Source organism: Barbus barbus (genome assembly GCF_936440315.1).
Source record: "Barbus barbus genome assembly, chromosome: 1".
Lineage (NCBI taxonomy): Eukaryota > Metazoa > Chordata > Actinopteri > Cypriniformes > Cyprinidae > Barbus > Barbus barbus.
In genome coordinates this window covers 46,573,684-46,597,649 of record NC_136729.1, presented here as the reverse complement: position 1 = coordinate 46,597,649, position 23,966 = coordinate 46,573,684, and the positions used below count along the sequence as shown (strand labels likewise).

General features: G+C 42.5%; 1 protein-coding gene across 1 annotated transcript in view; it reads right to left on the bottom strand.

Annotated features, from left to right (window-relative positions):
• Positions 1-548: 548 nt before the first annotated feature.
• Positions 549-23,966, bottom strand: part of LOC306871537 (uncharacterized protein) — a 58,381-nt gene continuing 34,963 nt past the window's right edge. Inside the window, exons 4-9 of the mRNA XM_079419552.1 lie at positions 6,560-6,628; positions 5,774-5,863; positions 4,136-4,231; positions 3,829-3,857; positions 3,562-3,627; positions 549-1,745 (exon numbers count right to left, since the gene is read on the bottom strand). Of these exons, the coding sequence (XP_079275678.1) occupies positions 1,704-1,745; positions 3,562-3,627; positions 3,829-3,857; positions 4,136-4,231; positions 5,774-5,863; positions 6,560-6,628 (392 nt within the window). The 3' untranslated portion in view covers positions 549-1,703. The remainder of the gene's footprint in view (positions 1,746-3,561; positions 3,628-3,828; positions 3,858-4,135; positions 4,232-5,773; positions 5,864-6,559; positions 6,629-23,966) is intronic.

The following is a 23,966-nucleotide window of genomic DNA, read 5'->3' as shown; positions in this document are numbered from 1 at the left end:
AAAATAAAATAATAATAAATAAAAATCTATCAGTTCACGTCGAGCAGAATCAGTATTATAGTGTTTCTGTTCATGCGTTCCACTGCATTACTACCGTTCCGAAACCGGTTTGAGTAGGAAAAAGACCGGTTATAACATTATTTTTTAAATTATTTTACTCATCAGTTGTAGTCATTTTTGCAGTGCATTGTGGGAATAGAATGAGTGTATTTGATAATGTCCACTATGGTTTCACAACACTATAAATGACTTTCCCCTCAAATAGGGTTTAGGTGAGGATTTCAGACTCGGTTCATTTTGTTTGCATTATTCAGCAGCGACCCCAAAACATTGATAATGAAGCAAATTGTGTGATTATTTGATTCTTTAGTCAGTCAAAAATGTATAACACTATCAGTGCAGTTTGATTCCCAAACAAAGGACTCTTATCACACCTAACTATAAGACTTCAATGTGGTTGCATTTATGATGTCTAAAGACATTTTTCAACAAAAAAAAATACAAGAATTGTAAGAGAAATGTAATTATTACAATGATCCCAATATTTTGCCAATGCATTTATTTTCAAATATTTCTTCCTTGAAGTCCTTAAACAATAGTCAACAGAACCGATAAAGTACCAGAATCATTAAATCATTAAATCATTCCCTAGACATCATCTCTTCGGTTTCTTCAAAACTAACTTTCAGCTCTTACAGATGTTAAATTAAGCATTTCTGGACATTTTCACATGACTCACAAATGCCTCAAGCACAGAAATAGTTTACAAGAGGATGTAAAAACAGTTACGTTGCAACATTTACAATGAAAAACCACTGACGATTCAGTCCCTCACAGGCACGATCTGACACTAACACAAATAGTTTTGCTCAAACTCCACTGCATGCACTGTATCCTAAAGGTTTGAACACAATCAAGAGGTTTCTGTATGATGTCTACCAAATCAGGAATATTTCACTGTAAATATACATTTGACACAGGCTGCTTCATGCTTTACATTATTGACCAATGAAATCTGATATTACACGTGTTACTGAGAGCAGGTGCTCAAGTGGTTCAAACACCAAAATATCTTATATTCTTGTCTTATTGTGATAAACATTTAAATCATAACTCTTTCTGTTTTCATAATTAGTGCAAGCTGACAGCTAATTAGTCTGCAGTAATCACTCAAGAAAATAGATGCTTTAATGAGAAGATCTAAAGCCCTAAACACACTGCACGATTGTCTGCTGTCCCAGGTGAAAGATTGGCATCGTGAAACAATCCTGGTCAATCAGAAATCGAGTCTTTCGTCTGGGACAGTCGGAAATCCTGCAGTGTGTTTCGGGCTTAAGAGAGAAAAGTAAATATAAACTCTTTAATTTTCTTTGTTCAAGCATAGAGTTTGATGCACAATCCAGCATTAATAATAAAGGCTCTAACATTAATTCTACAAGCAGACAGCTACTTTGAAATAAACATCCCAATGTGACCAAAATATTACAGTCAGATCATCACTTGGGATTGTTTGTTAAAATGCGAGAGACAGCATTTACAATAGGACTGACTGAAACCCTTAGGAGTTAGTTATATAGGGTTCATATTCCTCTACGATTGATATTAGCAGGTCTTTCTTTAATTAATGACTGTTTAACTTATTTGTGATGGTTCTTGTTCACAAATGCAAGTTGACTGCAGTCATCCTGAGGTCCATCTGTTGCTCATCTGATAGAAGAATAAGTCACTTTATCCTCATCATGAACCTGAATGAACATCACAAATATTGTCAAACAAGGTGCCAGTGTTAACCCACAAACATCACAGCATGATGTTAGAGCTTAACTCAAGATACAAAGGTACACACATCCTTTACTCAAGTAGAAGTATAGATACTCATGTTTAAAAATACTCTGGTAAAAGTAGAAGTACTGACTAAACTTGTTTACTCAAGTTAAAGTAAGGAAGTATGGGCTCTGACATGTACTTAAGTAAAAAATACCCATTACTACAACCTGTTTTAGTCGTGCTGGTAACTGGACCTCACGTCATATTGACACATTAATACAAAATAACTTACATTTAATATTTTATATTACATTTAATTTTTTGTTGGCTAATGAATGTATCGTGACTAAACAACTACCATGTAGAACAGGGCAGGACTGGGACAACATTTCAGGCAAGGAAATCTCACACTCATCCAGGCCATCCCATACACCCACAACAAATACTGAAACCACGGATAACACTTCTTTTTTGTATGTCCATTTTTTTTAGGCTGGGGCCATGCAAAATAATTAAAGTTTCTCTATTGAATTGATCCTTCACTTCATTGTCCTTTTCAGTCTCTTCATTTTCCATTATATCTCTCTACATATTTTCCACTAATGTTCTTGAACCTGTCACTTTTCCCATCAGCCTCTACTGTTATGAACAGAGCCGTCTCCACCTCACTGTATTCTGTTTGCAATAACAGTTTAAATTGAACCAAAAGTTATCACATTATGACCATGTGTTGTTGTTCTCTTATAATGACTTAAATACTATACTTTCTAAATTGCCTAAATGTCAAAATTAGTACAATAATAATTACATCATGCCAATATATTTAAACAAAAATCTTAACACTGTTCATTTTATTGCATTATCATGAGTCCAAAATTAACCATGGTTTATTACAGTAAGTTTTTTTTTGTCAGATTGATTACAATCAGTTTTAATTTACCAGTAAACCACAGTTTTACTACACATTTCATGGTTCGACTACGGTTAGTGTAGCAAAACCATGGTTAATTTGTTGTTACCGAGGTTTAACTAGTTACCGTGTTTTTTGGTTTGAATTTTTGTAAGGGTTGTGTTTTCTGTCCTACGTACCTCTAAATGTATTAAAAAACAATGTTTTATACCATTTGTCTGCTAAATTACTACGGTAACTTTACAGTAGATAATAATGATGTCCTGTATCTTGAGTGATGATAGTAATTTAGTTTACAGTAGACTATTATTAATCATCTGGCTGCTACTGCTAAGAGTTACTAGCTGTTTAATTCTTAACTAAGTAAACAAACACAAAACTACGCCTATTACAGATGAAACGGACCCGCATCTGAAGTCATGAACAGGTCAGTAGTTTTGTCTCTCTGATCCACTCCATCCTCGAGTCTCTTGCATTGATTACTCCGATAGAAACCGATAGAAACGTTTTGGTGGAGACGCAGAGCCGAATCGCGTTCCCAGTTAAAACTAACCGATTCATGATGATTATAGATTTGTTATCGAATGGTGATCCATCAAAACTAAAGTAACGAGCCTGGTTTGAAAATATAAGAAGTAGAAAGTACAAATATTTGTGTAAAAATGTAAGGAGTAAGAGTAAAGTAGTCAGAAAATTAAATAGTGAAGTAAAGTACAGATACCAGAAAAATCAACTTAAGTACAGTAACGAAGTATTTGTACTTTGTTACTTCCCATCTCTGAAATTTAGAGGACCTGCATCTAAGAATAAAACTGGTTTAGGTGTTAAGAGAAGGAGGATTCATTAGTGGCAGCGACAGAAGAGCAGGGAAGTGTTTTACTCACCTCATCCTTTCTGGCTCTGATTTTACAGTGTGTGGCAACCTCAGTATAAGTCACATCTTTCTGCTCCTAAACATTAACAGAAACACGCTGAAGTAAGTTATGGTTGCATCAGTGGGTTAGATTATATTTATTGTTATATGTAGCATTTAAAAAGTTGACTAATAAAAGTACACACATAACTGAGACAGTCTGCCCTGGACCAGTGATTATAGACTAAATAATATCTAATGCATCGATCTCATGGGTCATTGGCATCATGATACTCACCACAGAGTCATTAGTCCCTTTTCTGTTATCTGAAAAATAATGGGAATATTTATGATAACTCGCCAACAAAACACAGAATGCAAACGATGAATTACAAAAGTCTAGAAGAATTATAATGCTGAAAAATATCATACATTTTCTTGTTAGTTCATTGATTACTGTTCACTCAAGACAAACATTTGATCACATCACATCTTAATAAATTCCTGTGATAAAACTGAAACTGATGTGCCTGTCTGTAAATATTTTAAGTCAGATATTTTGAAACCCTTGTTGGTTGTAATTCTTGTAAATTCAGAAAACTCACCAGCTCTTTTTTTACGAATCACCCAAAGAATAGCAGCAGTGATCAGAACAACCAACACAGCAGCAGCAACAATCCCAGCAATCACTGGGAGAGAGACTATAGAGAGACACAATCAGATTCAGAGGAAAACAACAGCAGGGCATCGTCTTTGAAATCAAAGATATAATTCATGACATGAAGTCAAAGTTGTGATCAGTTTGTCTAACATCTCCACAGAGAAATCAGCGGCATATTTAGAGACTGATTCTAGAAGAACCCCAGAATGTGAATAAAACCACTGAAATCACTCACAAACATACAGGTAAAGTCGTGGCCTAATGGTTAGAGAGTTGGACTCGTAATCCAAAGGTTGTGGGTTCGAGTCCCTGGCTGGCAGGGATTGTAGGTGGGGGGAGTGAATGTCCAGCGCTCTCTCCACCCTCAATACCACGACTTGAGCAAGGCACCAAACCCCCAACTGCTCCATAAATGCTGCCCACTGCTCCGGGTGTGTGTTCACGGTGTGTGTGTGTTCACGGTGTGTGTGTGTGTGTGTTCACTGCTGTGTGTGTGCACGTTGGATAGGTTAAATGCAGAGCACGAATTCCGAGTATGGGTCACCAAACTTGGCAGTATGTCACTTCACTTCACTTTTACAGTATATGCATAACTGGAATCAGTGCTCTTGCTGATGGTTTGGGGTAATCTGTTTAACTGCATAAGGTGGAGGATTTTAGTTCAAATGCTCCATATTTCATAAAATACATAAGCATTTAAGTAATAGACAAACTACAAATTAAACAAGACCAGTGGCTTCTCTTAGGCTGATGATACACGGGACAACCCTTTTGAGCAATGTAGCCTTCAACGGCCAATCAGGTGAGACACAGGACCCACGACCCATCTAAAATATCCAGACAGAAATCTGTTAAGTGCACAATCAATATTGCTCAAAAATAAAGTTGCCTGGCAAAACTGCTCAAAAAGTTGCCACATGCATCATCAACCTTAGAATCTACAAAAAAAAAACTCTTATGTGAATATCAACGCTACTATAAGTGTCACATTAAACCACTGAGATGAGTCAGACATATAAATACCTTTCTGTGCAGCTGAAGTGGTCTCATTGGTTTGGGCAGTATTTTTATCTGTATAAGGAGGAAGATATTAGTTCTGAATCTGATGCACCATATTTTATAAAATACATCTTAGCACTGTTTGACTTTTTAATTGTTTCATTGTTGTTGTTGTTATTATTATTATTATTATTATTATTAACTTTTTAGCGAGAACAGCCTCATAGCCTCAGATAGTCTGATTAATGACAGGAACTGTTTAAAGCCTCCTGCAGAAATGGATCATGTTTATCAGCAGAAATACATATTTACATCTGGAAGCTGGATCATGGCTTGTATGTTACAAGTGATCTGTTTAATGTTGATGATTCATGAATGTTTTAAAAGGTAGAACATCAGAAAACACACTGTACTAGAAATTATTATGGATCCATGTCTATCAAAAGCCCCTGGACTACATTCTCTTCTCAAATCTGAGTAAATCTGTGTTGCTCTGCAGAAGCAGGTGTAATGATACAGTTTGTGAGAGCGAGAGCAAAGCACTGAAGTGAGAGACTGATGAAGTGTGTCAGGGATCATGGACCTTGTTTTGTTGGAGCTGCTGCTGTAGTTTGGCTTGATTTCTTCTCAGAGTTTGAGCTGCTGACTGGAATCAGTGTTGAATCCATTAGACCTGCAGAAGATGAATGTTCAGATGCATCATAATGTTCAACATTAATATCATATTTTCATACTTAATCATTGCATCACATGACATTCAGTTTGTTCATTTAATTATTTATTTTACTCTGATAAAGTACAGACACTTGAAAATAACTTTTAAAGCAGAGTATTTTCCAAACAATAATATTGTACTTTTACTGCACTACTCTTCATATTAAAAATAATTTTATACTGAATTACATTAGAAATCTATTACTTTCTTACTTTTATTTAAGTAAAAGTAAATCAAAGCTTTACTTGAGTACAAGAGAGTACTGTTTATTGTTCTTAAGTATTAAAGGTTATATATAATGTAGTGAATTATATAGTAGGACATTATGAATGTAGTGAAGTAAACGTTTCCCATAGAGAAAGCTTTAAAACACTTTAATAGAGTACTGGTACTTTAATTTACTAGAGTAAAGTAGAAATACTTCACTACTGTGCACCTCTTATTATATGAGAGTAAAACAGAGTGATCTTCAGCCCATAAACCTTCAGCTGGTCGTTAATGAATGAAATTATTAATCATCACGTCATGTCTCTGTATCAGAGATTCTTCTGAAACTGATTAAATAAATGTATTTCTTGCCTGAATGCTTGTCAGTATATGTGTCTGAGGTCTTCAGCTAACAGTAAATATTGATCTTAACAGCTGATTATGTACCTGGTTGTGTAGGAGCTGCAGTTGATTTAGAGCTGGTGACTGGAGACGCTGTCTTTGTTTCGGCTGGAGCTGAAGATGAATGTTCAGATACGTTATAGACTACATAGACTACTGATTAAATGAAGCTTCACTACACTAAAGCTACAGCCCTGGGAAATGTAGCAAGCTAAGCTACAGCAACATGGCAAAAGTAGTTTACTACATCTAAGCTATTTTTTTTTTAAATCATTTATATTGAACAACATCATACCAAGCCAATGCTCTCTCAGTGATCAATAAAGCAGATGGAAAGGAATAATATTTCAGGTTAATTGTTTATTCAACAGCTGTTCCAAACCAATTTGTCAACAAAAATCAGTATCATGTACAGGGCCGGATTTACCTTATATTTGTGACATAAGCAAAATAAATGTTTGCTGTCAGCCGGAAACCTCCTATTGATAGCTGATATAATGGCTTTATTATATACAGATACATTTATAGAAAGGGTAACACTTAACTATAAGGTTCAATAATTAACTAGTGTAGTTAACATGAACTAAGAATGAACAATACTTCTGAAGCATTTATCTTAATGTTAATTTCAACATTTACTAATGCATTATTACAATCAAAAGTTGTTTGTTAACATTAGTTAATGCACTCTGAACTAATGTGAACTACCAATGAACAACTGTATTTTCCTTAACTAACATTAACAAAGATTAATAAAATAAATAGGTGTAATAAATTGCCCATTTTTCACTCATGTTATATAAAGAAATCTTATGGCATTGTGTTACCATATAAATGTAAAGGAATAACAGATAGGCTACGTTTATTTGCATCGGTGCATGTGCCATTATATTAAAATCAACAGTGTTTGACCAGCATGCCCCCCCCCCGTGTCATTATATCGCCACATCAGAGGCAGTGCGTGCATCACAGTTACGTTTTCATTATTTCATTTCATTATTTGGCCAAAATATGATATTATAAAATATTCAGCGCTAAGCACAAGCTATTTGGCTGTGACTCGACAACTAAATGATATAAGACACTCTTCTCTGCTCCTTATAAACAAAATAACTTTAGTCTTTATAAATACAGTATAGTGTTTCTCGAGTAAAGAAAATACTGTAATTATTCAATCAGTATATGTGACTGAGGTCTCCAGCTAACAGTAAATATTGATCTTAACAGCTGATTATGTACCTGGTTGTGTAGGAGCTGCAGTTGATTTAGAGCTGGTGACTGGAGACGCTGTCTTTGTTTCGGCTGGAGATGAAGATGAATGTTCAGATACGTTATAGACTACAATCAGATTTAAATTACTGATAATTCATTGTTAATAGAAATACTTTACTTGGATACTTGACAGTATATGTGGCTGAGGTCTTGAGTTGATTTCTCTGTTTAACCTGACATCTCCACTCTCTGTTGTGATCTTCATTCAGGAGTGTTGTAGTCAGAGACCTGATACACTGTCCTGAGGAGGAGATCTGAAATCTGGAGTCTGTCTGCAGATTCACACCAGCCTGATTCACCCAGATCAGATCAATACCCTCAGAACGGACCAAATAATCATAAGAGACTCGATCATAACATAACTGACAGGAGAGAGTCAGAGAGTGGCCTGATCTGATCTCAGACTGTGAGGATGATGAAGAGACTGAAACAGAGAATCAGACAGAGATGACACGACTGATTCCAGTCTTTCAGCGACAATATTACTGTTTAATTCAACATATAATCATAATATTCACAGAAACACTGACCATGAAGAACATGCAGATAAACAGCTGCATCAGTTCCTTGTTGTTCTCCATTCTCATATTGTCGGCAGGTGTAATATCCACGATCTTCTGTTGTGACTTTCTTGATGTTCAGAGAGCAGTCAGAGTCCAGACTCAGTCTCTCATGTCTCTCTATGTTATTCTTATTTATCCCTAATTCAATCAGTGCAACTGCTGCTGACTGCATGATGTTATAGATCCATGTAGTTGATGTGCAGCCAGGAAGAGCATTATTACAGGACAGACGCACATCTTCACCAGAACTGCAGAACACATGAGTGTCATCCACTCCACTGATACCTACAAATTAAAACATTTATATTTACTCTTACTCTCATATATTTACTCTTTTTTTTTCTGTTTTAATGCAGAGTAAATTGGTGTTGAATATCTTACAGCAGTTTAGTTCATTTATAACAATCATAACATGAGATCTTTTCATCACGTTTCTGAGTGTAATATGACACACAGCAGAGCTTCTCAACTCGAGGTCCATTTTCCTGCAGAGTTTAGCTCCAAACCTAATCAAACACACCTGAACAAGCTAATTAAGGTATTCAGGATTAATAGAAAGTTACAGGCAGGTGAGTTTTATCAAGAGCCTCCTCGAGGGCCAGAGCCTCTGACAGACAAAATCTGAAATGTGCTAAAAATGTCAGACACCTCAATTTTCACATTCAAACTCCAGCCAGACTCACTGCTAGAGTGATTAAATTAAATCATTTTTAAATGGATCATTATACAGGTCTTTTATAGAGTATTATAGATCATAAACAGGTGTCTTTACCTGTGAGAAGTGCAGACAGAAGGATCAGTCGCAGCAGACACATGTGACTCTTATCAGACATTTTCTGTTTCTGTCCGTCTTTCTTTTCAGTCTATATTTACATCTCTTCATTTAAACATCTTCAGCTCATCCTGTGGGTGTTAACTTCCTCTGATCTGAAACAGCTCATGATTTATTCCTCACACTATACAGCTACATTTCACTCAAACTATACTGATGTGAAAAATCATCTATTGTATTAGTTAGGTTCGTTCAGATTCTAACTTAGCAATGCAACATAAATCTATACAGCAACTGAAAAGTGGGAAACTAGAACATTTGTTTAAAAATTTGTAAAAAAAATAAATAATAATAATAAATAAATAACAAAACTCCTAAAAATTAATTACTAACTAAAATGAGTGTATAAAGATAATTTAATTGTTTCTCCAAAAATAGTATGTAATAGAAAATGTATTATTATTTATAATTGTATACAGTATATCACTTTTATTGAATTACCATTTTTGAATTGCACTTGTTTTCTGGTTAGTACATGAATGGAGCCTCATACTGATCTGCTGTTTAAGCTGTTTAAGACTAAATTTCTGAACACTCCTCCTCCTAGAGCGTTAAAGCTAGAACCACCAAACTCAGCCCAGCTCTTCAGACTGATCTGACCGAGTGTGCTTTATCTTTTCTAACTGATCAGACTTATGGTTTTCATAAAACTGAAGATTAAAAATCATAAAAATCCCATAGACTTACATTGACGGAATGTTCAGATGAGCCAAGACTATTCAAACTCCAACTGTTAGAATTCAAATCTAAACACACAGAAGGGAAGTCTGATTGAGTCTAATATGGGCTTCAATGTACTATTTCTAACCCATTCAAATTCATTCAAACTTGTCTGTCTGTCTATCTATCCTAACGTCATGCTAATCATGCTAGAAACATGCTAGTAGCATGCTAATCATGCTATAAACATGTTAGTGACATGCTTGTCACTTGCTTGACATGCTAACAAGCATGCTAGTCACTTGCTAGTCATGCTAGCAACATGCTATTAACATGCTAATCATGCCAGCTATATGCTAGTAGCATGCCAATCATGCTAACAACATGCTAATCATGCTAGAAGCATGTTATCAACATCTGCTTTAAACTTTCAGGCTGGGCTTTCTCAAGTCAAACTAAAGACTGTCTTGACAATCTTTTTTTATCTAGTTGTTATTATTTATACAGTATATCACCTTTAGTGCATTAACATTGTTGAATTGCTCTTGTTTTCTGGTTAGTACCTCACAGCTGAAAATTCTGAAAGAAAATCGTGCTTGCCATGAGTTTATAATGAATGGAGTCTCATGTATAAAAAACAAAACAAAAGCAGTTTGTTGCTCTGGAGAAGTGTCTGTTGAATGACTGAAATGTAAGTTTACTCTCAAGATATATTGACATCTTGTATTTATAACAATATATTTATCAGATGTGCAATCCACTCTAGAACAATTTTTACAATCAGCAATATTTTATGTCTATTTTTTTTTATTTTTTATGAAAGAATGAAACTGTACGTCAAGAATGTGGCAACCAGCCCACAATCGACGAGGCAACACAGAAAAGATGCTTACAGTGGTTTGGGCACGTGTGCTGAATGGACATTTCTCGACAAACTACTTTGGTGCCAACTACCTGGGAAGACCTGGATGAAATAAGTGGAAGACAGCCTTAAGAATCATCGTTTCAACACTCGTAGATGCCAAGACTCTATCCACCAATCGATTAGCATGGGATCAAGCTGTGGATGTCGCTGGGAGGCCGTCGGCATACAGCAGCGTATGAGCTAAGAAGTCATCTTCAGCACAACGCCAGCTAAAGATGAGAGAGAGACGTTCAGCATATTTAATTAAACAGAAGTTAAAGCCAATTTTAATTTCATTAACCAAGTTAACCAATTGCAATTATCACTCTGTCATATTTGTCAAGTAACCCTAAGCATGATGTTAAAAAGTGTTCCTATCAGTGGGAGTTGTTAGTTACATGCATCATCAGTTTAATGCAGCAGTGCTTGAAGTGGGCCGGTATTATACTGTCAGAAAAAATAATAAAGCACTGTCCTCTGCTCTTATGTCCACACCATTGTCTCAAACACTTATCTTTGTTCACTAATCCATGTTCACTAATGCTATCTCATGCTGTTTTTCAGTTGATTGTTTATGGGGGTTGACAGATTTCTTGGACAGTTTATATTCTGTTCAATATTCTGTCCACTTGGTGGCCCAAAATGTCTGCCTTTAACTCCATGAATGCAAACATTTAAACCTCAGCTCACCTTCCTTCAGATCTTCATGAATTCTTGTTGATTATTAGAATATTATTCAGGTATATTACCACACAAGTGGTTCACTACTACGGGGCCCTTTAAGGGACATTGTGGTGGGAGAATTTTTTTTCAAATGTTTTTTGTTCCCTCGAAACTTTTGTGTTCTCTCGCAAAACCAGTTGAGTTCAGACTAACTCTTCCTGTTTACTTTACAGCTTGTAGATGCAAAGTCCCGTATTCACTTAAATGGCGATACAGCGGCAGAGAAAATGGGTTCTTACTCGTCACAAAAAAGAGTCCAAGTCCGTAAACAAATGCGAGTTTAATCAAAAAATAAAATGACAAAAATTCAGTTGGAGCTTGTGTCCTATTACACTTGTTAAACCTTTAACTTGTATTCCCTTAAACGCTTAAACACAAGTTTTATCCATAAAGACAGCAAGACGGTAAGAAAATTGTTTCTCCCTTATTTCTCTGCCCGCACCTAACAAAAAACTCGTGTATCAACACGTGCGTGGCCGTTAAAGAAACAGAACCAAAAAATATGCATCAGAAACATAAGAAATAATTCGGAAACATATATATAGGAAATATCAATATTGCCTCTCAAAGAAAATTACAAAATTTACACTTTAAGTTATTACATGCAAATCAAATCAAAAATCAAAGCAACAATAATAATATACAAATTATTGACATATTGAATTGGCTCTTACATACCAGCCCCTAATTGTCTTTGTGTTCAACAAACAATTACCAACCTATTTATACCAAAGAGCCAAACAAATTTCTTAAAGATAACATAATTTTGACTAAATTACAAAAAAAAAACCTTTCAATGTGATGTTAACCACAATTTAGGCAATAAACTTGTAACAGATCCTTCGATTAGGATTGTGAAAGGCCTATAAGTCTGCCTCTAAAAGTAAACAAAGTTTAGTAACAGGCCGTAAAAGAGTGTTTGTGTTTGTTTTCACTTGGGCTTGCCGCACGAGACCCTTGTTGTCTGTGAATGTTTGCAGCACACGTCCCATTACCCAAGAGTTCCCTTTCAGTCGCTCACGTTCGACGTAACGTCGACGTGACGACGTAATTGGGATCACTTCAGAGAGCCCTATCAACTTCGAGTATCTACAGAACAAGCCAATGAACGTTGGCGTGCGTGAACGCGTCACGCGCCCCTGCCGCGCGGGTATAAACAGGAAGCGGGCGCACGCACACATTGTCTTTCGCTTCGGAGCCGAGCTTTTGCTTTCACTTACGAACTCTACAAGATTGCCTTGAGAACAAAAAGAGGACTCTCCTGTGTTGGTGTGACGGCGCGATCAGCGGTGGCCGCGAGCATTGCAGCTCACAACTGCTGTTTCCACAGCACTATTGTTCTGTGTCTGTGTGTGTGTGTGTCGGCTCGGTGGGCGTTCCCCGTGTGTTCATTCACACCGCGGCTACCCCTGGGTGCCTCAGCACTGAGAGAGTTATTTTTCTGTTTTTTGTTTTCACTATAAGAGCAACACAAGCGTGACCCTGCGTCTTTTTCAAGATGTCATTCCGCTTGTGTGTTTCTGGATGCAGTCGTTCCCTGGCGCCAGCAGATGGCCACAGTAGTTGCCTCTCGTGTTTGGGCATTCAACACGCTGAGGCGGCTTTTGTGGATAGTTCGTGTTCCCATTGCGGGAATATGACTATCTCAGCGCTTAGATCGAGACTCGCTTACCTCAAGGGAGGTGCAGTCCCCTCGCCTATGCCCCGATCTAGTGTTTATTCTGCCCCGCAGTATAGACCTACTTCGGTGCATGACCAGGGTGATCTGAGGATTACCGTGAGGGCTTCCCCGTCGAGTCAACCTCCGCGGGCCCCTCATGCCTCACAAGCGCTGCTGCCGTTGGAGTCCCTTAGCGAGCGTCTTGGTCCTTCTCCAGAACGACCAGCCGTTTCCTTTGGGGCTCCTCCTGACGACCAGATGTCGATCGCAGCATCGGAGGGGGAGCTTCAGTCCTCTGGAGATGATGACTCGGCTGCGTTACCCCCATCGGGGCGTGTGGCGTCCGAGCCGGATCCAGAATGGGCGGCTATGCTTTTCCCGGGCCGCCGAGAAGGTTGGGCTTGTGTGGAACCCTCCACCACGTCCCGAACCTTCTCGGTTGGACGATTGGTTTCTCGGGGCGGGCCGTGCTGGTTCTCAGTGCGCCGCCCCGGTACCTTTCTTTCCGGAGGTGCATAAGGAGCTTTCTAGGACGTGGAAGGCACCGTATAGTGCCCGAAGCCGTTCTAGTGGCTCCTCCCCCCTCGCCACCCTCGACGGCGGGGCAGCTGAGGGGTATGTGGATATCCCTCCAGTGGAGCGGGCCGTAGCGATGCAAATGTGTCCGGCGTCCGCTTCCTCTTGGCGGGGTAATCCGCGCCTCCCGTCCAGGGCCTGTAGGTTCTCGTCCTGTCTAACGGCGAGGGCTTACAAGGCCTGTGGACAGGCTGCTTCCGCCCTCCATGCCATGGCGCTCTTGCAGGTCCACCAGGCCCAGGCGCCCATGGACATGAAAGAGGGTGGTCTTGACCCAGAGCTCCTTCGGGAGCTCCGTGTGGCAACCGCCCTCGCCCTCCGGGCGATGAAGGAAACTGCACGTTCAGTCGGTCAGGCGATGTCCACCTTGGTGGTCCAGGAGCGCCACCTTTGGCTCAACCTGGCGGATATGAGGGACGCCGATAAATATCGGTTCCTGGATGCCCCTCTTTCCCAGGTTGGGTTGTTCGGCGACGCGGTCGAGAGCTTTGCCCAGCAGTTCTCGGCGCACAGAAGCAGACGGAGGCCATCCGGCACATCCTGCCCCGGCGGACCGCTGCTGCTTCCACCCGTCCGCCGGCCGCAGGTCCTCCGTCTACTCGTCGCCGAGGTCGGCCTTCTGCGGCGTCCTCCGCTCCCGCTAAGCCCCAGCAGCAGCAACCATCCAGGCCTCAGCGCGGAGCAAGCCGTAGGAAGCCGACCCCGCCCGTCCAGGCAAAACCAGGAGGCAAGCGACGGTGCAAACGACCCTGAGACGGGCGGCCCAGAGGTGGATCAAGTTGCTCTTCAGGAGATGGCGAAGGCGCCACTCCTTCCCCCGGTGGAGGGCCGGGTGGAGAATCTTTGTTTCCTTTCCTTTTGTTCCGCCACTGACCCACGGGTCAGTGGTACCCACATTTTCAAAGAAAGAGCAATTTCTGAAACCTCTGGGCCCCAAGAGGGCGCGCTTGGCAGTCAACGACGCCACCATGCCTTGTCACTCCCGAGCCCCTCTTCCATCGCCAGCGGGCAGCAGTGGCTGTGTCCTGGATGCACTGACGCCTCCGCACACTCTCTCTGCCCTTCGACGGAAACAGGTATGTGCTGCACCACACACTCAGACCCCACTTCGGGCCGCTGTGCCGTCCGAGTCGGGTCCCTGCATTCCGCCGCGCTGCCCCACCCCGGGTACGTCTGTGGTGCCCTTGGTCCCGCTTGCTCGGTCTCTGGGAGCGTGGTTAGCACTTCCCAGCCAGTCTCGCTGGCTCATCCGTACCGTCAGACTCGGATATGCGATTCAGTTCGCCCGGCGCCCACCTGCTTCAGGGGTATTCTGTTCACCCGTGTTCTGGCAGACTGTGCCCCTGTGCTCAGGGCAGAGATCGCAGTCCTACTGGCGAAGGACGCGATCGAGCCGGTCCCTCCAGCCGATATGAAGACCGGCTTCTACAGCCCGTACTTCATTGTACCCAAGAAAGGTGGTGGGTTACGGCCAATCTTGGACCTGCGCGTCCTGAACCGGTCCCTTCACAGGCTACCGTTCAAGATGCTTACGCAGAAACACATTTTCAAATGCATCCGTCCCCAGGATTGGTTTGCAGCGATCGACTCCCTTCGGGCTGGCCCTGTCGCCCCGCGTCTTCACGAAAGTCGCGGAGGCGGCCATTGCTCCCATGTGCGAGCGGGGTGTTCGCATTCTCAACTACCTCGACAACTGGCTTATTCTAGCCCAGTCGAGAGAGCAGTTGTGCGAACACAGGGACATGGTGCTCAGCCACCTCAGCCACCTAGGGCTTCGGGTCAACTGGGAAAAGAGCAAACTCACCCCCGGGCAGAGGATCTCTTTTCTCGGTATGGAGTTGGACTCGGTCAACATGACAGCGCGCCTCACCGAGGCCGTGTCCAGTCAGTGTTGAGCTGCGTGAGCACGCTCAGATGCAGAACAGCGGCACCACTGAAACTCTTTCAGAGGCTCCTGGGGCATATGGCATCTGTAGCCGCGGTTACGCCGCTCGGATTGCTTCATATGAGGCCGCTCCAACACTGGCTCCACGATCGAGTCCCGAGGTGGGCGTGGCAGAGCGGCTCGTGCCGGGTTCAAGTGACTCCGCACTGTCGCCAAACTCTCAGCTTGTGGTCGGACCCTTCGTTCCTGCAGGTAGGTTCCCCTGGAACAAGTGTCCAGGCAATCTGTGGTCTCCACGGATGCCTCTGCCACCGGCTTGGGGGCTACGTTCGACGGGCATGCAGCTTCAGGTCTGTGGACGGGACCTCAACTGCATTGGCACATCAACTGCCTCGAGTTGTTAGCAGTACGTCTTGCACTGAGCCGCTTCAACCGCTGCTACTAGGCAAGCACGTACTAGTCCGTTTGGACAGCACTGCGACCATTGCGTACATCAACCGCCAAGGTGGTCTACGCTCCCGCCGCATGTCACAACTCGCCCGCCATCTCCTCCTCTGGAGTCAGAAGCATCTGAGGTCGCTTCGTGCCGTTTTTATTCCGGGCCTGCTCAACCGTGCAGCAGACGAGATCTCACGGCAGCTACCGGGAGAATGGCGACTCCATCCCCAGGTGGTCCAGCTGATGTTCAGGCGCTTCGGCACCGCACAGGTAGATCTGTTGGCCACCCCGGACACGTCTCATTGCCAGTTGTTCTATTCTCTGACCGAGGGGACCCTCGGCACGGATGCTCTGGCACACAGCTGGCCCCGAGGCCTACGCAAGTATGCGTTCCCCCCAGTGAGCCTTCTTGCACAGGCCTTGTGCAAAGTCAGGGAGGACGAGGAGCAGGTCTTGCTAGTTGCGCCGTATTGGCCCAACCGGACCTGGTTCCCGGAACTAGTGCTCCTCGCGACAGCCCCTCCCTGACCCATTCCTCTGAGATGCTCTCTCAGAGACGGGGCACCCTGCACCCGCACCCAGACCTCTGGAAACTCCATGTCTGGCCCCTGGACGGGACGCGGAGGTTCTAGGTGACCTACCCCCTACGGTAGTTGACACCATCACTTCCGCTAGAGCCCCCTCTACGAGGCGCCTCTATACGTTGAAGTGGAACCTGTTCGTTGACTGGTGCTCCTCTCACGAGGAGAACCCCCGATCTTGCTCGATCAGAACCGTGCTTTCCTTCCTGCAAGATGGGCTGGAGCGAAGGCTGTCTCCCTCCACCCTTAAAGTGTATGTTGCGCTATTGCTGCACATCACGATGCGGTTGATGGTAAGTCTTTTGGGAAGCACAACCTGATCGTCAGGTTCCTGAGGGGAGCGAGGAGACTGAATCCTCCTCGCCCACTCTCTATACCCTCTTGGGATTAGTCTCTGGTCCTTTCGGCACTCAGAGACCACCCTTTGAGCCTCTGCAGTCAGCTGAGTTAAAAATTCTGTCCTGTAAGACAGTACTCCTGGTTGCATTGGCCTCTATCAAGAGGGTAGGGGACCTGCATGCATTTTCGGTCGACGAATCGTGCCTAGAATTCGGCCCGGATAACTCTCACGTCATCCTGAGACCCCGGCCCGGATACGTGCCCAAGGTTCCCACCACTCCCTTCCGGGACCAGGTAGTGAACCTGCAAGCGCTGCCTTCGGAGGAGGCAGACCCAGCCCTGGCTTTTCTCTTTCCCGTTCTCGCTCTGCGTCTGTACGTGGAAAGAACGCAAAGCCTCAGGACCTCAGATCAGCTCTTCATCTGTTACGGAGGCCAGCAGAAGGGGAAGGCTGTCTCCAAGCAGAGGATGGCCCACTGGATAGTGGATGCCATCGCCTTGGCTTACGAAGTCCAAGGCGTGCCCTGCCCGCCTGGGTTGAAAGCCCACTCCACTAGGGGTGTTGCTTCTTCCTGGGCGCTGGCACACGGCGCCTCGCTGACAGACATCTGTAGAGCTGCGGGCTGGGCGACACCTAACACGTTCGCTAGGTTTTATAGCTTACGTGTTGAGCGGGTCTTCCTGTGTGCTCGCTTCTTCTAGCCGGTAACACCGAAGCTCCCGCTTAGTGTCGGCTTGCTGCGCCACTCCCTTCCTAGGAACGGATACGTGCGCTTTTTACTCCAGTCGAGTTCCCCACTTGGCGAACGCTGTGAGTTCCTCCGCACCCCCTCGGCAGTCGGACGTTGCGGAGCGTCCGACGCCAGGCCTAGTGCTCGTATGCTTGTGTAACTTGTGCTAGGCTGGGTTCCATATGTGCGTTCCCTGCGGCGATCCCATATGTGTATTCTTCCACGACAAGCTCCCTGCAGTGAGCCCGTGTCTTCCCTTGGCAGAGTCTGCTCTGCCGTCACTGTCCGGTGTGTCTCCCCCTTCGGGTGGAGCCACCCCAGTGACATTCCATATGTTGCATTGCCCCCTCGGCCAGTTCATATGTGTATTCTCCACATGTTACCTCCCTTCGGGCAGGATGTGGCTCCGCAGCGTCCTTTCCCCTGGGAAGAGACGCTTTCCCAGTGTTATTAAGAGTTCACTGTGTGGGGTGTATTGGAACAGCAGTTGAACCCAATCTACGCAGGTCTTCCGCCCCAGCAGTTGGGGGGCTAAGAGTCCTGCATAGGGTGCTGGTTGTGGCAGCAACCGTGGCGTTTTCCATGGGATCCCAATTACGACGTTACGTCAAACGTGAGCGACTGAAAGGGAACGTCTCGGTTACTGATGTAACCCTCGTTCCCTGAAGGAGGGAACGGGAGACGTAACGTCCCGTCGCCACTGTTGCTGACCATCGCTGCATGGCCGTCACAAATCTCGGCTCCTCAGCGAAAAACAATGTGTGCGTGCGCCCGCTTCCTGTTTATACCCGCGCGGCGGGGCGGGGGCGCGTGACGCGTTCACGCACGCCAACGTTCATTGGCTTGTTCTGTAGATACTCGAAGTTGATAGGGCTCTCTGAAGTGATCCCAATTACGTCGTCATGTCGACGTTACGTCTCCCGTTCCCTCCTTCAGGGAACGAGGGTTACATCAGTAACCGAGACGTTTCGCGGTGCGGACTCATCAGCAATCAATACGATGTCCCCAGGCTTTAGATTTTTCATTAGGCTTTGCCATTTTTGTCTTTCTTGCAAGTTTGGTAGGTACTCTTTGACCCAGCGCTTCCAAAATAGGTCAGCCATATACTGAACTTGGCGCCACCTACGTCTGGAATATAGGTCTGCTTTATCAAAAACCCCAGGGGACATGGACGGTTTTACTTTTAGTAGCAGCAAATGATTCGGAGTGAGGGCCTCTAAGTCGTTTGGGTCATTGGACACCTTAGTGATGGGACGACTATTAATTATTGCCTCCACCTCACATAAGAGCGTTTGAAGACTTTCTTCATCAAGAGACTGTTGTTTTACAGTGGAGTTGAGAATTTTTCGGATGGTCCGTATTTGCTGTTCCCAAACTCCTCCATGGTGGGAAGCAGTTGGGGGATTGAAAATCCACTGTACACCTTTTCCAAGTAATGTGGTTTGAATTTTGTCATTATTCAACCTTTGTATGGCTTTTTGCAACTCCCTTTCTGCCCCAATGAAATTCGTTCCATTGTCAGACCTGATTGTTTGAACCTGACCCCTTCTAGAAACGAATCTCCTCAGTGCATGGATGCATGAGTCGGTATCCAAAGAGCTAGCAATCTCAATGTGAACAGCTCTTAACGCCAGGCAAGTAAAGATTACCCCATATCTTTTAATCAAGGTCCTTCCTCTTTTTATTTCAAATGGGCCAAAATAATCAATGCCTACATTTGTGAATGGGGGTTCATCTGGCAAAAGTCTGTCACGGGGAAGGTCAGCCATGAATTGTTTGCCTGTACTGCTGCGCTGCCGTTTACAAACAGTGCATTGAGACAAGATTTTTCTGATGGCTGTTTGCGCTTTTGGAATCCAGTATTTTTCTCGCAACTTTGACAACATGTGATTACGGCCACTATGACCTACGTCTACATGAATTGATCTTAAGATCAGATGTGCAACATGGTGATCCTTTGCCAAAACTGCAGGATGCTTGGACTCCTCCGGCATAGCTGATCTGCTTAGTCTGCCACCTACTCTTAAGATTTTGTCTTGTAAAACTGGCGACAACCTGTAGAGAGCGCTACTGCGTTTCACAATTTTACCCTGCTGGAGGGCTTTGATTTCTTCGGGAAACATGATTGTTTGGCTGTAGCGAATGATCTCTTTCCCAGCATTTTCAATGTCACTTGCAGTCAATGAATCACCTGACAGTGAAGCTTTGAAGTTTTCCATTTCCCTTTCAAGTTCAGAATTCACTGATATATTGCGTCTTAGAGTGTGGCACAGCTCTTTCCTTTTTTCCATCAATGTCTTCAGAATGCCTTTAAATTTGAGGAACCATGCAATGGCTCTTCTCAAACGGTACCAATCTGAATAATGTGAAAGGAACTGAGAAGTATAGTCATAATTATCTGTACACACTGCATTGACTGAGACTTCCTTAATTTCAAGATCATTGTCAGATATCTTGAGAGTGTGACTTGGAATTTTTGGCCACTCTGATTCTGACTTTGTCAGAAAGGATGGACCTGTGAGCCATACATTTGCTTTAAGGAAAGCATCTACAGTAAGTCCTCTTGAGGCAATGTCGGCTGGATTGCAAGAAGAACTCACATATCTCCATTGCGACACCTTTGAGAGATCCCTGATTGCAGTTACCCTGTTGGCCACAATGATGTTTCTCCCTTATTTCTCTGCCCGCACCTAACAAAAACAGAACCAAAAAATATGCATCAGAAACATAAGAAATAATTCGGAAACATATATATAGGAAATATCAATATTGCCTCTCAAAGAAAATTACAAAATTTACACTTTAAGTTATTACATGCAAATCAATACTCTAAGCAACAATAATAATATACAAATTATTGACATATTGAATTGGCTCTTACACAGCTTGCAGTGGTTACAGCCGTTATGTTCAAAATGGAGCGGTTCATAGAGTTTTGTTTTGAACTCAAAGTAATAGTTATACAGTCAGTGCTTAGTTCAAGGCACGGTGTTGGGACACTCTAAAATGCCTAATGTAGCTTATTAAAACATGAGGACCAAATTAGATAATAAATACTAATAAAATCATTAGGCTAATATTAATAACCTTATTAATAATATTACTATTAATAAAACAGAATAGCCCAGAATATGAATCCAAAGGATTTGGTATTTTTAAATCATCGTTTTCATTCATTAGCCTACCTTAAACGTTTTATGGGGGAGAAAAGCTTACGTGCAGGGCGTTGCATTCATATTCTCGGCTTCTGCTTAGTAATAGTATTAATAAGGTTATTAATATTATTAGCCTAATAATTTGATCACCTTTTATTATTTTCGAATTTGGTCCTCCAATGTCACTGTTTTAAAGCATTAAGCCACATTAAGCGTTTTAGAATGTCCCAAAACCGTGGACTTTCTTTATACTTGAGTCCAAGTTCAAAATAAAACTCTATGAACCTCTCCATTGTGAACATACGGAGATGTATGAACCACTGCGAGCTGTAAAGTAAACCGTTCGAACTCAACTGGTTTTGTGAGAGAACGCAAATATCTTTGAGAGAGAACACAAAAGTTTCTCGAGGGAACGCAAAACATAGCAAAAAAATATTTGTTCCTCCCACCCCAAATTTTTCCCACCACAATGTCCCTAAAAGGGCTCCGTACACTACAGCCCCTCACTGATCTGCTGAAAAATGGCATGACTTGAAGCCACCTGTGAATAATCCCTTGTGTATGGCAAGCCGTTTTGACTTATTCCTTCTCAGGATATGAAGTCTTGATATCAACAATTAAATTTTCACTAGTTAAAATGCTAATTGTTGATATCTGTAATTGTATTTTCATTAGTTAAATGTCACCATAGGCTGCCATTCAAAATCAATTGTTGATATCAAGAATTAATTTCTTACTAGTTGAAATTCCAATTTCAGATATCAGAAATGCAATTCTTCCTAGTAAAAATGTATATTGTTGATATCAAGAACTAAACTGTTGATATCAAGAATTCATATCCTGAGAAGGAATAAAAGTCAAAACGGCTTGCCATACTTGTGTGTGTTTAGTGTTACATAATATTTTGACCCCACTCCCAAAATTACTTGCTGATATGCATGACTGAGATCTAGCTACTTACTGCATTTACGTGCTCGCACATTTTAATAACCCCGATTTGAAACTGACTCCCTGATGCGAGCAAATTAGGCTACATTATGAAGGTAAAGTCGTGGCCTAATGGTTAGAGAGTCAGACTCGTAATCCAAAGGTTGCGGGTTCGAGTCTCCGGCCGGCAGGGATTGTAGGTGGGGGGAGTGAATGTCCAGCGCTCTCTCCACCCTCAATACCACGACTGAGGTGCCCTTGAGCAAGACACCGAACCCACAACTGCTCCCCGGGCGCCGCAGCATAAATGCTGCCCACTGCTGTGTTCACGGTGTGTGTGTGTTCACTGCTGTGTTTGTGCACGTTTGCATTTGGATGGGTTAAATGCAGAGCACGAATTCCGAGTATGGGTCATCATACTTGGCAGTATGTCACAAAAAAAATAAAAATAAAAATAAAATAAAATGACGTCAAAAAGATTTGCATGCGCAGGGTAATATTGTTAAAGTGCATGTGAAAATTGCATAAAATTAAATAAATTCGCATGCGCAAAATAAGTTTTGTAAGGGTGTAAATCAAGGTATAAGCTCAAGAAAACAGGACTTGCATCATTGTACTATGTTTTGTAAGTGTAAATCATGTGTTGAAAAACTGCAACTTCATGTTAATTAGAAATAAATATGATCTGTATTCTTCTGAGCTATGTTTTCCGCACTTTTGGCACGTTTTTTTTTTTTGTGCTGAAACGCGGTCAAAAGCCTTGCGAGTCTGTAAATGGCAATTTGCAAGCAAAAACAGTGATGCAAAATGTATTCACTCTGAAGAATATGAAATATGAAGGTAAATTTGGATCAAAACAACTGAGCATCCGTGACAGCAGAATTTGTAGTTGTAGAGAATAGCCACACGTGTGTATCAGTAAATCTGAAGCCACAGACAAAAGTTGCAGACTTGTAGATTTTTTTCTCTCTCTTACAAACACAACACAACAGTTACACCTTCTCGGATCCTTCATTGCAGAGACACAAATCCTATTCTACGAATCACAAATCAAGAAACTCGTACTCTCACATGTTTTGCTATTATTGCTGCAGTGAATATGGTGCAAAACACATTCACACACCTGCATCAAAAATGTGAAGTCACGGACTAATTTTGTACATCCACCGATCAGTTTGTGAATTCTTGCAATGAGATTTGAACACTTGTAGAATGTTTTCTTACATATATATATAAACATTTTTCCTTGGATGCTTTTTCTAGCACAAACACAAGTACATAACGACAACGGCTTGAATCTGCTGCTACGAGTCTTAACGCTTTATTTCAGCTGCAAATGACTAGTTCCGCTCACTCTCCCTTCTGCACCACATATCTGTGTGACAAATGGAGCAAAAGTGATTTGTGCATCTGTAGAGGTAACTGCCAGCACTCTTCAGAGATCAGAGGATTTCGGCCAATCAGAAGAGCTAATTTGGGCGCCTATCAGCAGAGAGAACTTCTGGAGCCCAGAGCGGCAACCAATAAAGGTTTTATTCTTTCTTTTTCTGAAATCACTCACCGTTATACTGTACAGTATATTTGTTTATAGTTTAAATATTAAATGAAAATTAGCTCCAACCCTGATAAAACTCACCTACCTGTATGTGTTTTGAAGTCATCTAAATCCATCTTTTAACGCACTATATCGCTGGTCTTTGGTCCGTGTGCAGTTGTTGTCATTGGGGAAATGATCACCTGCTGGTTCTCCAGTGGTAACTCCAGCTTCATACACGCATCCTCGAGTGGACCAGCGTGTCTATTACACACTTTGGCGTGATACCGTGTTGGTGTGTGCGGAAAGATGTCAGTCACAATCACGTACTGTAAACGGCGACAGTGGCCAACTAACACAATCAACATTTACTTTATTTCTATCGCATTTCCTCTAAACTCCTTGGCAAAATTCCTGGGACTTAATGACAAAACATCCGGGGCTGGATTAAAATCATTCGGGGCTCGAGCCCTGGATATTTAGCCCTAGCGACGCCCCTGGTTTGAAGCACTCGGTTTCCCAAATGAAATGAGTTACCACATGGTATTATAACAGTAACATACTGTAAATGTAACACCAAACCAGCAGAGGGAGCCCTCACCCGAATACTGACTGCATGCCGCTCTCTCTGCTTCCTCTACTGACACTTCCTGTTTGGTGACTTTATAAGCC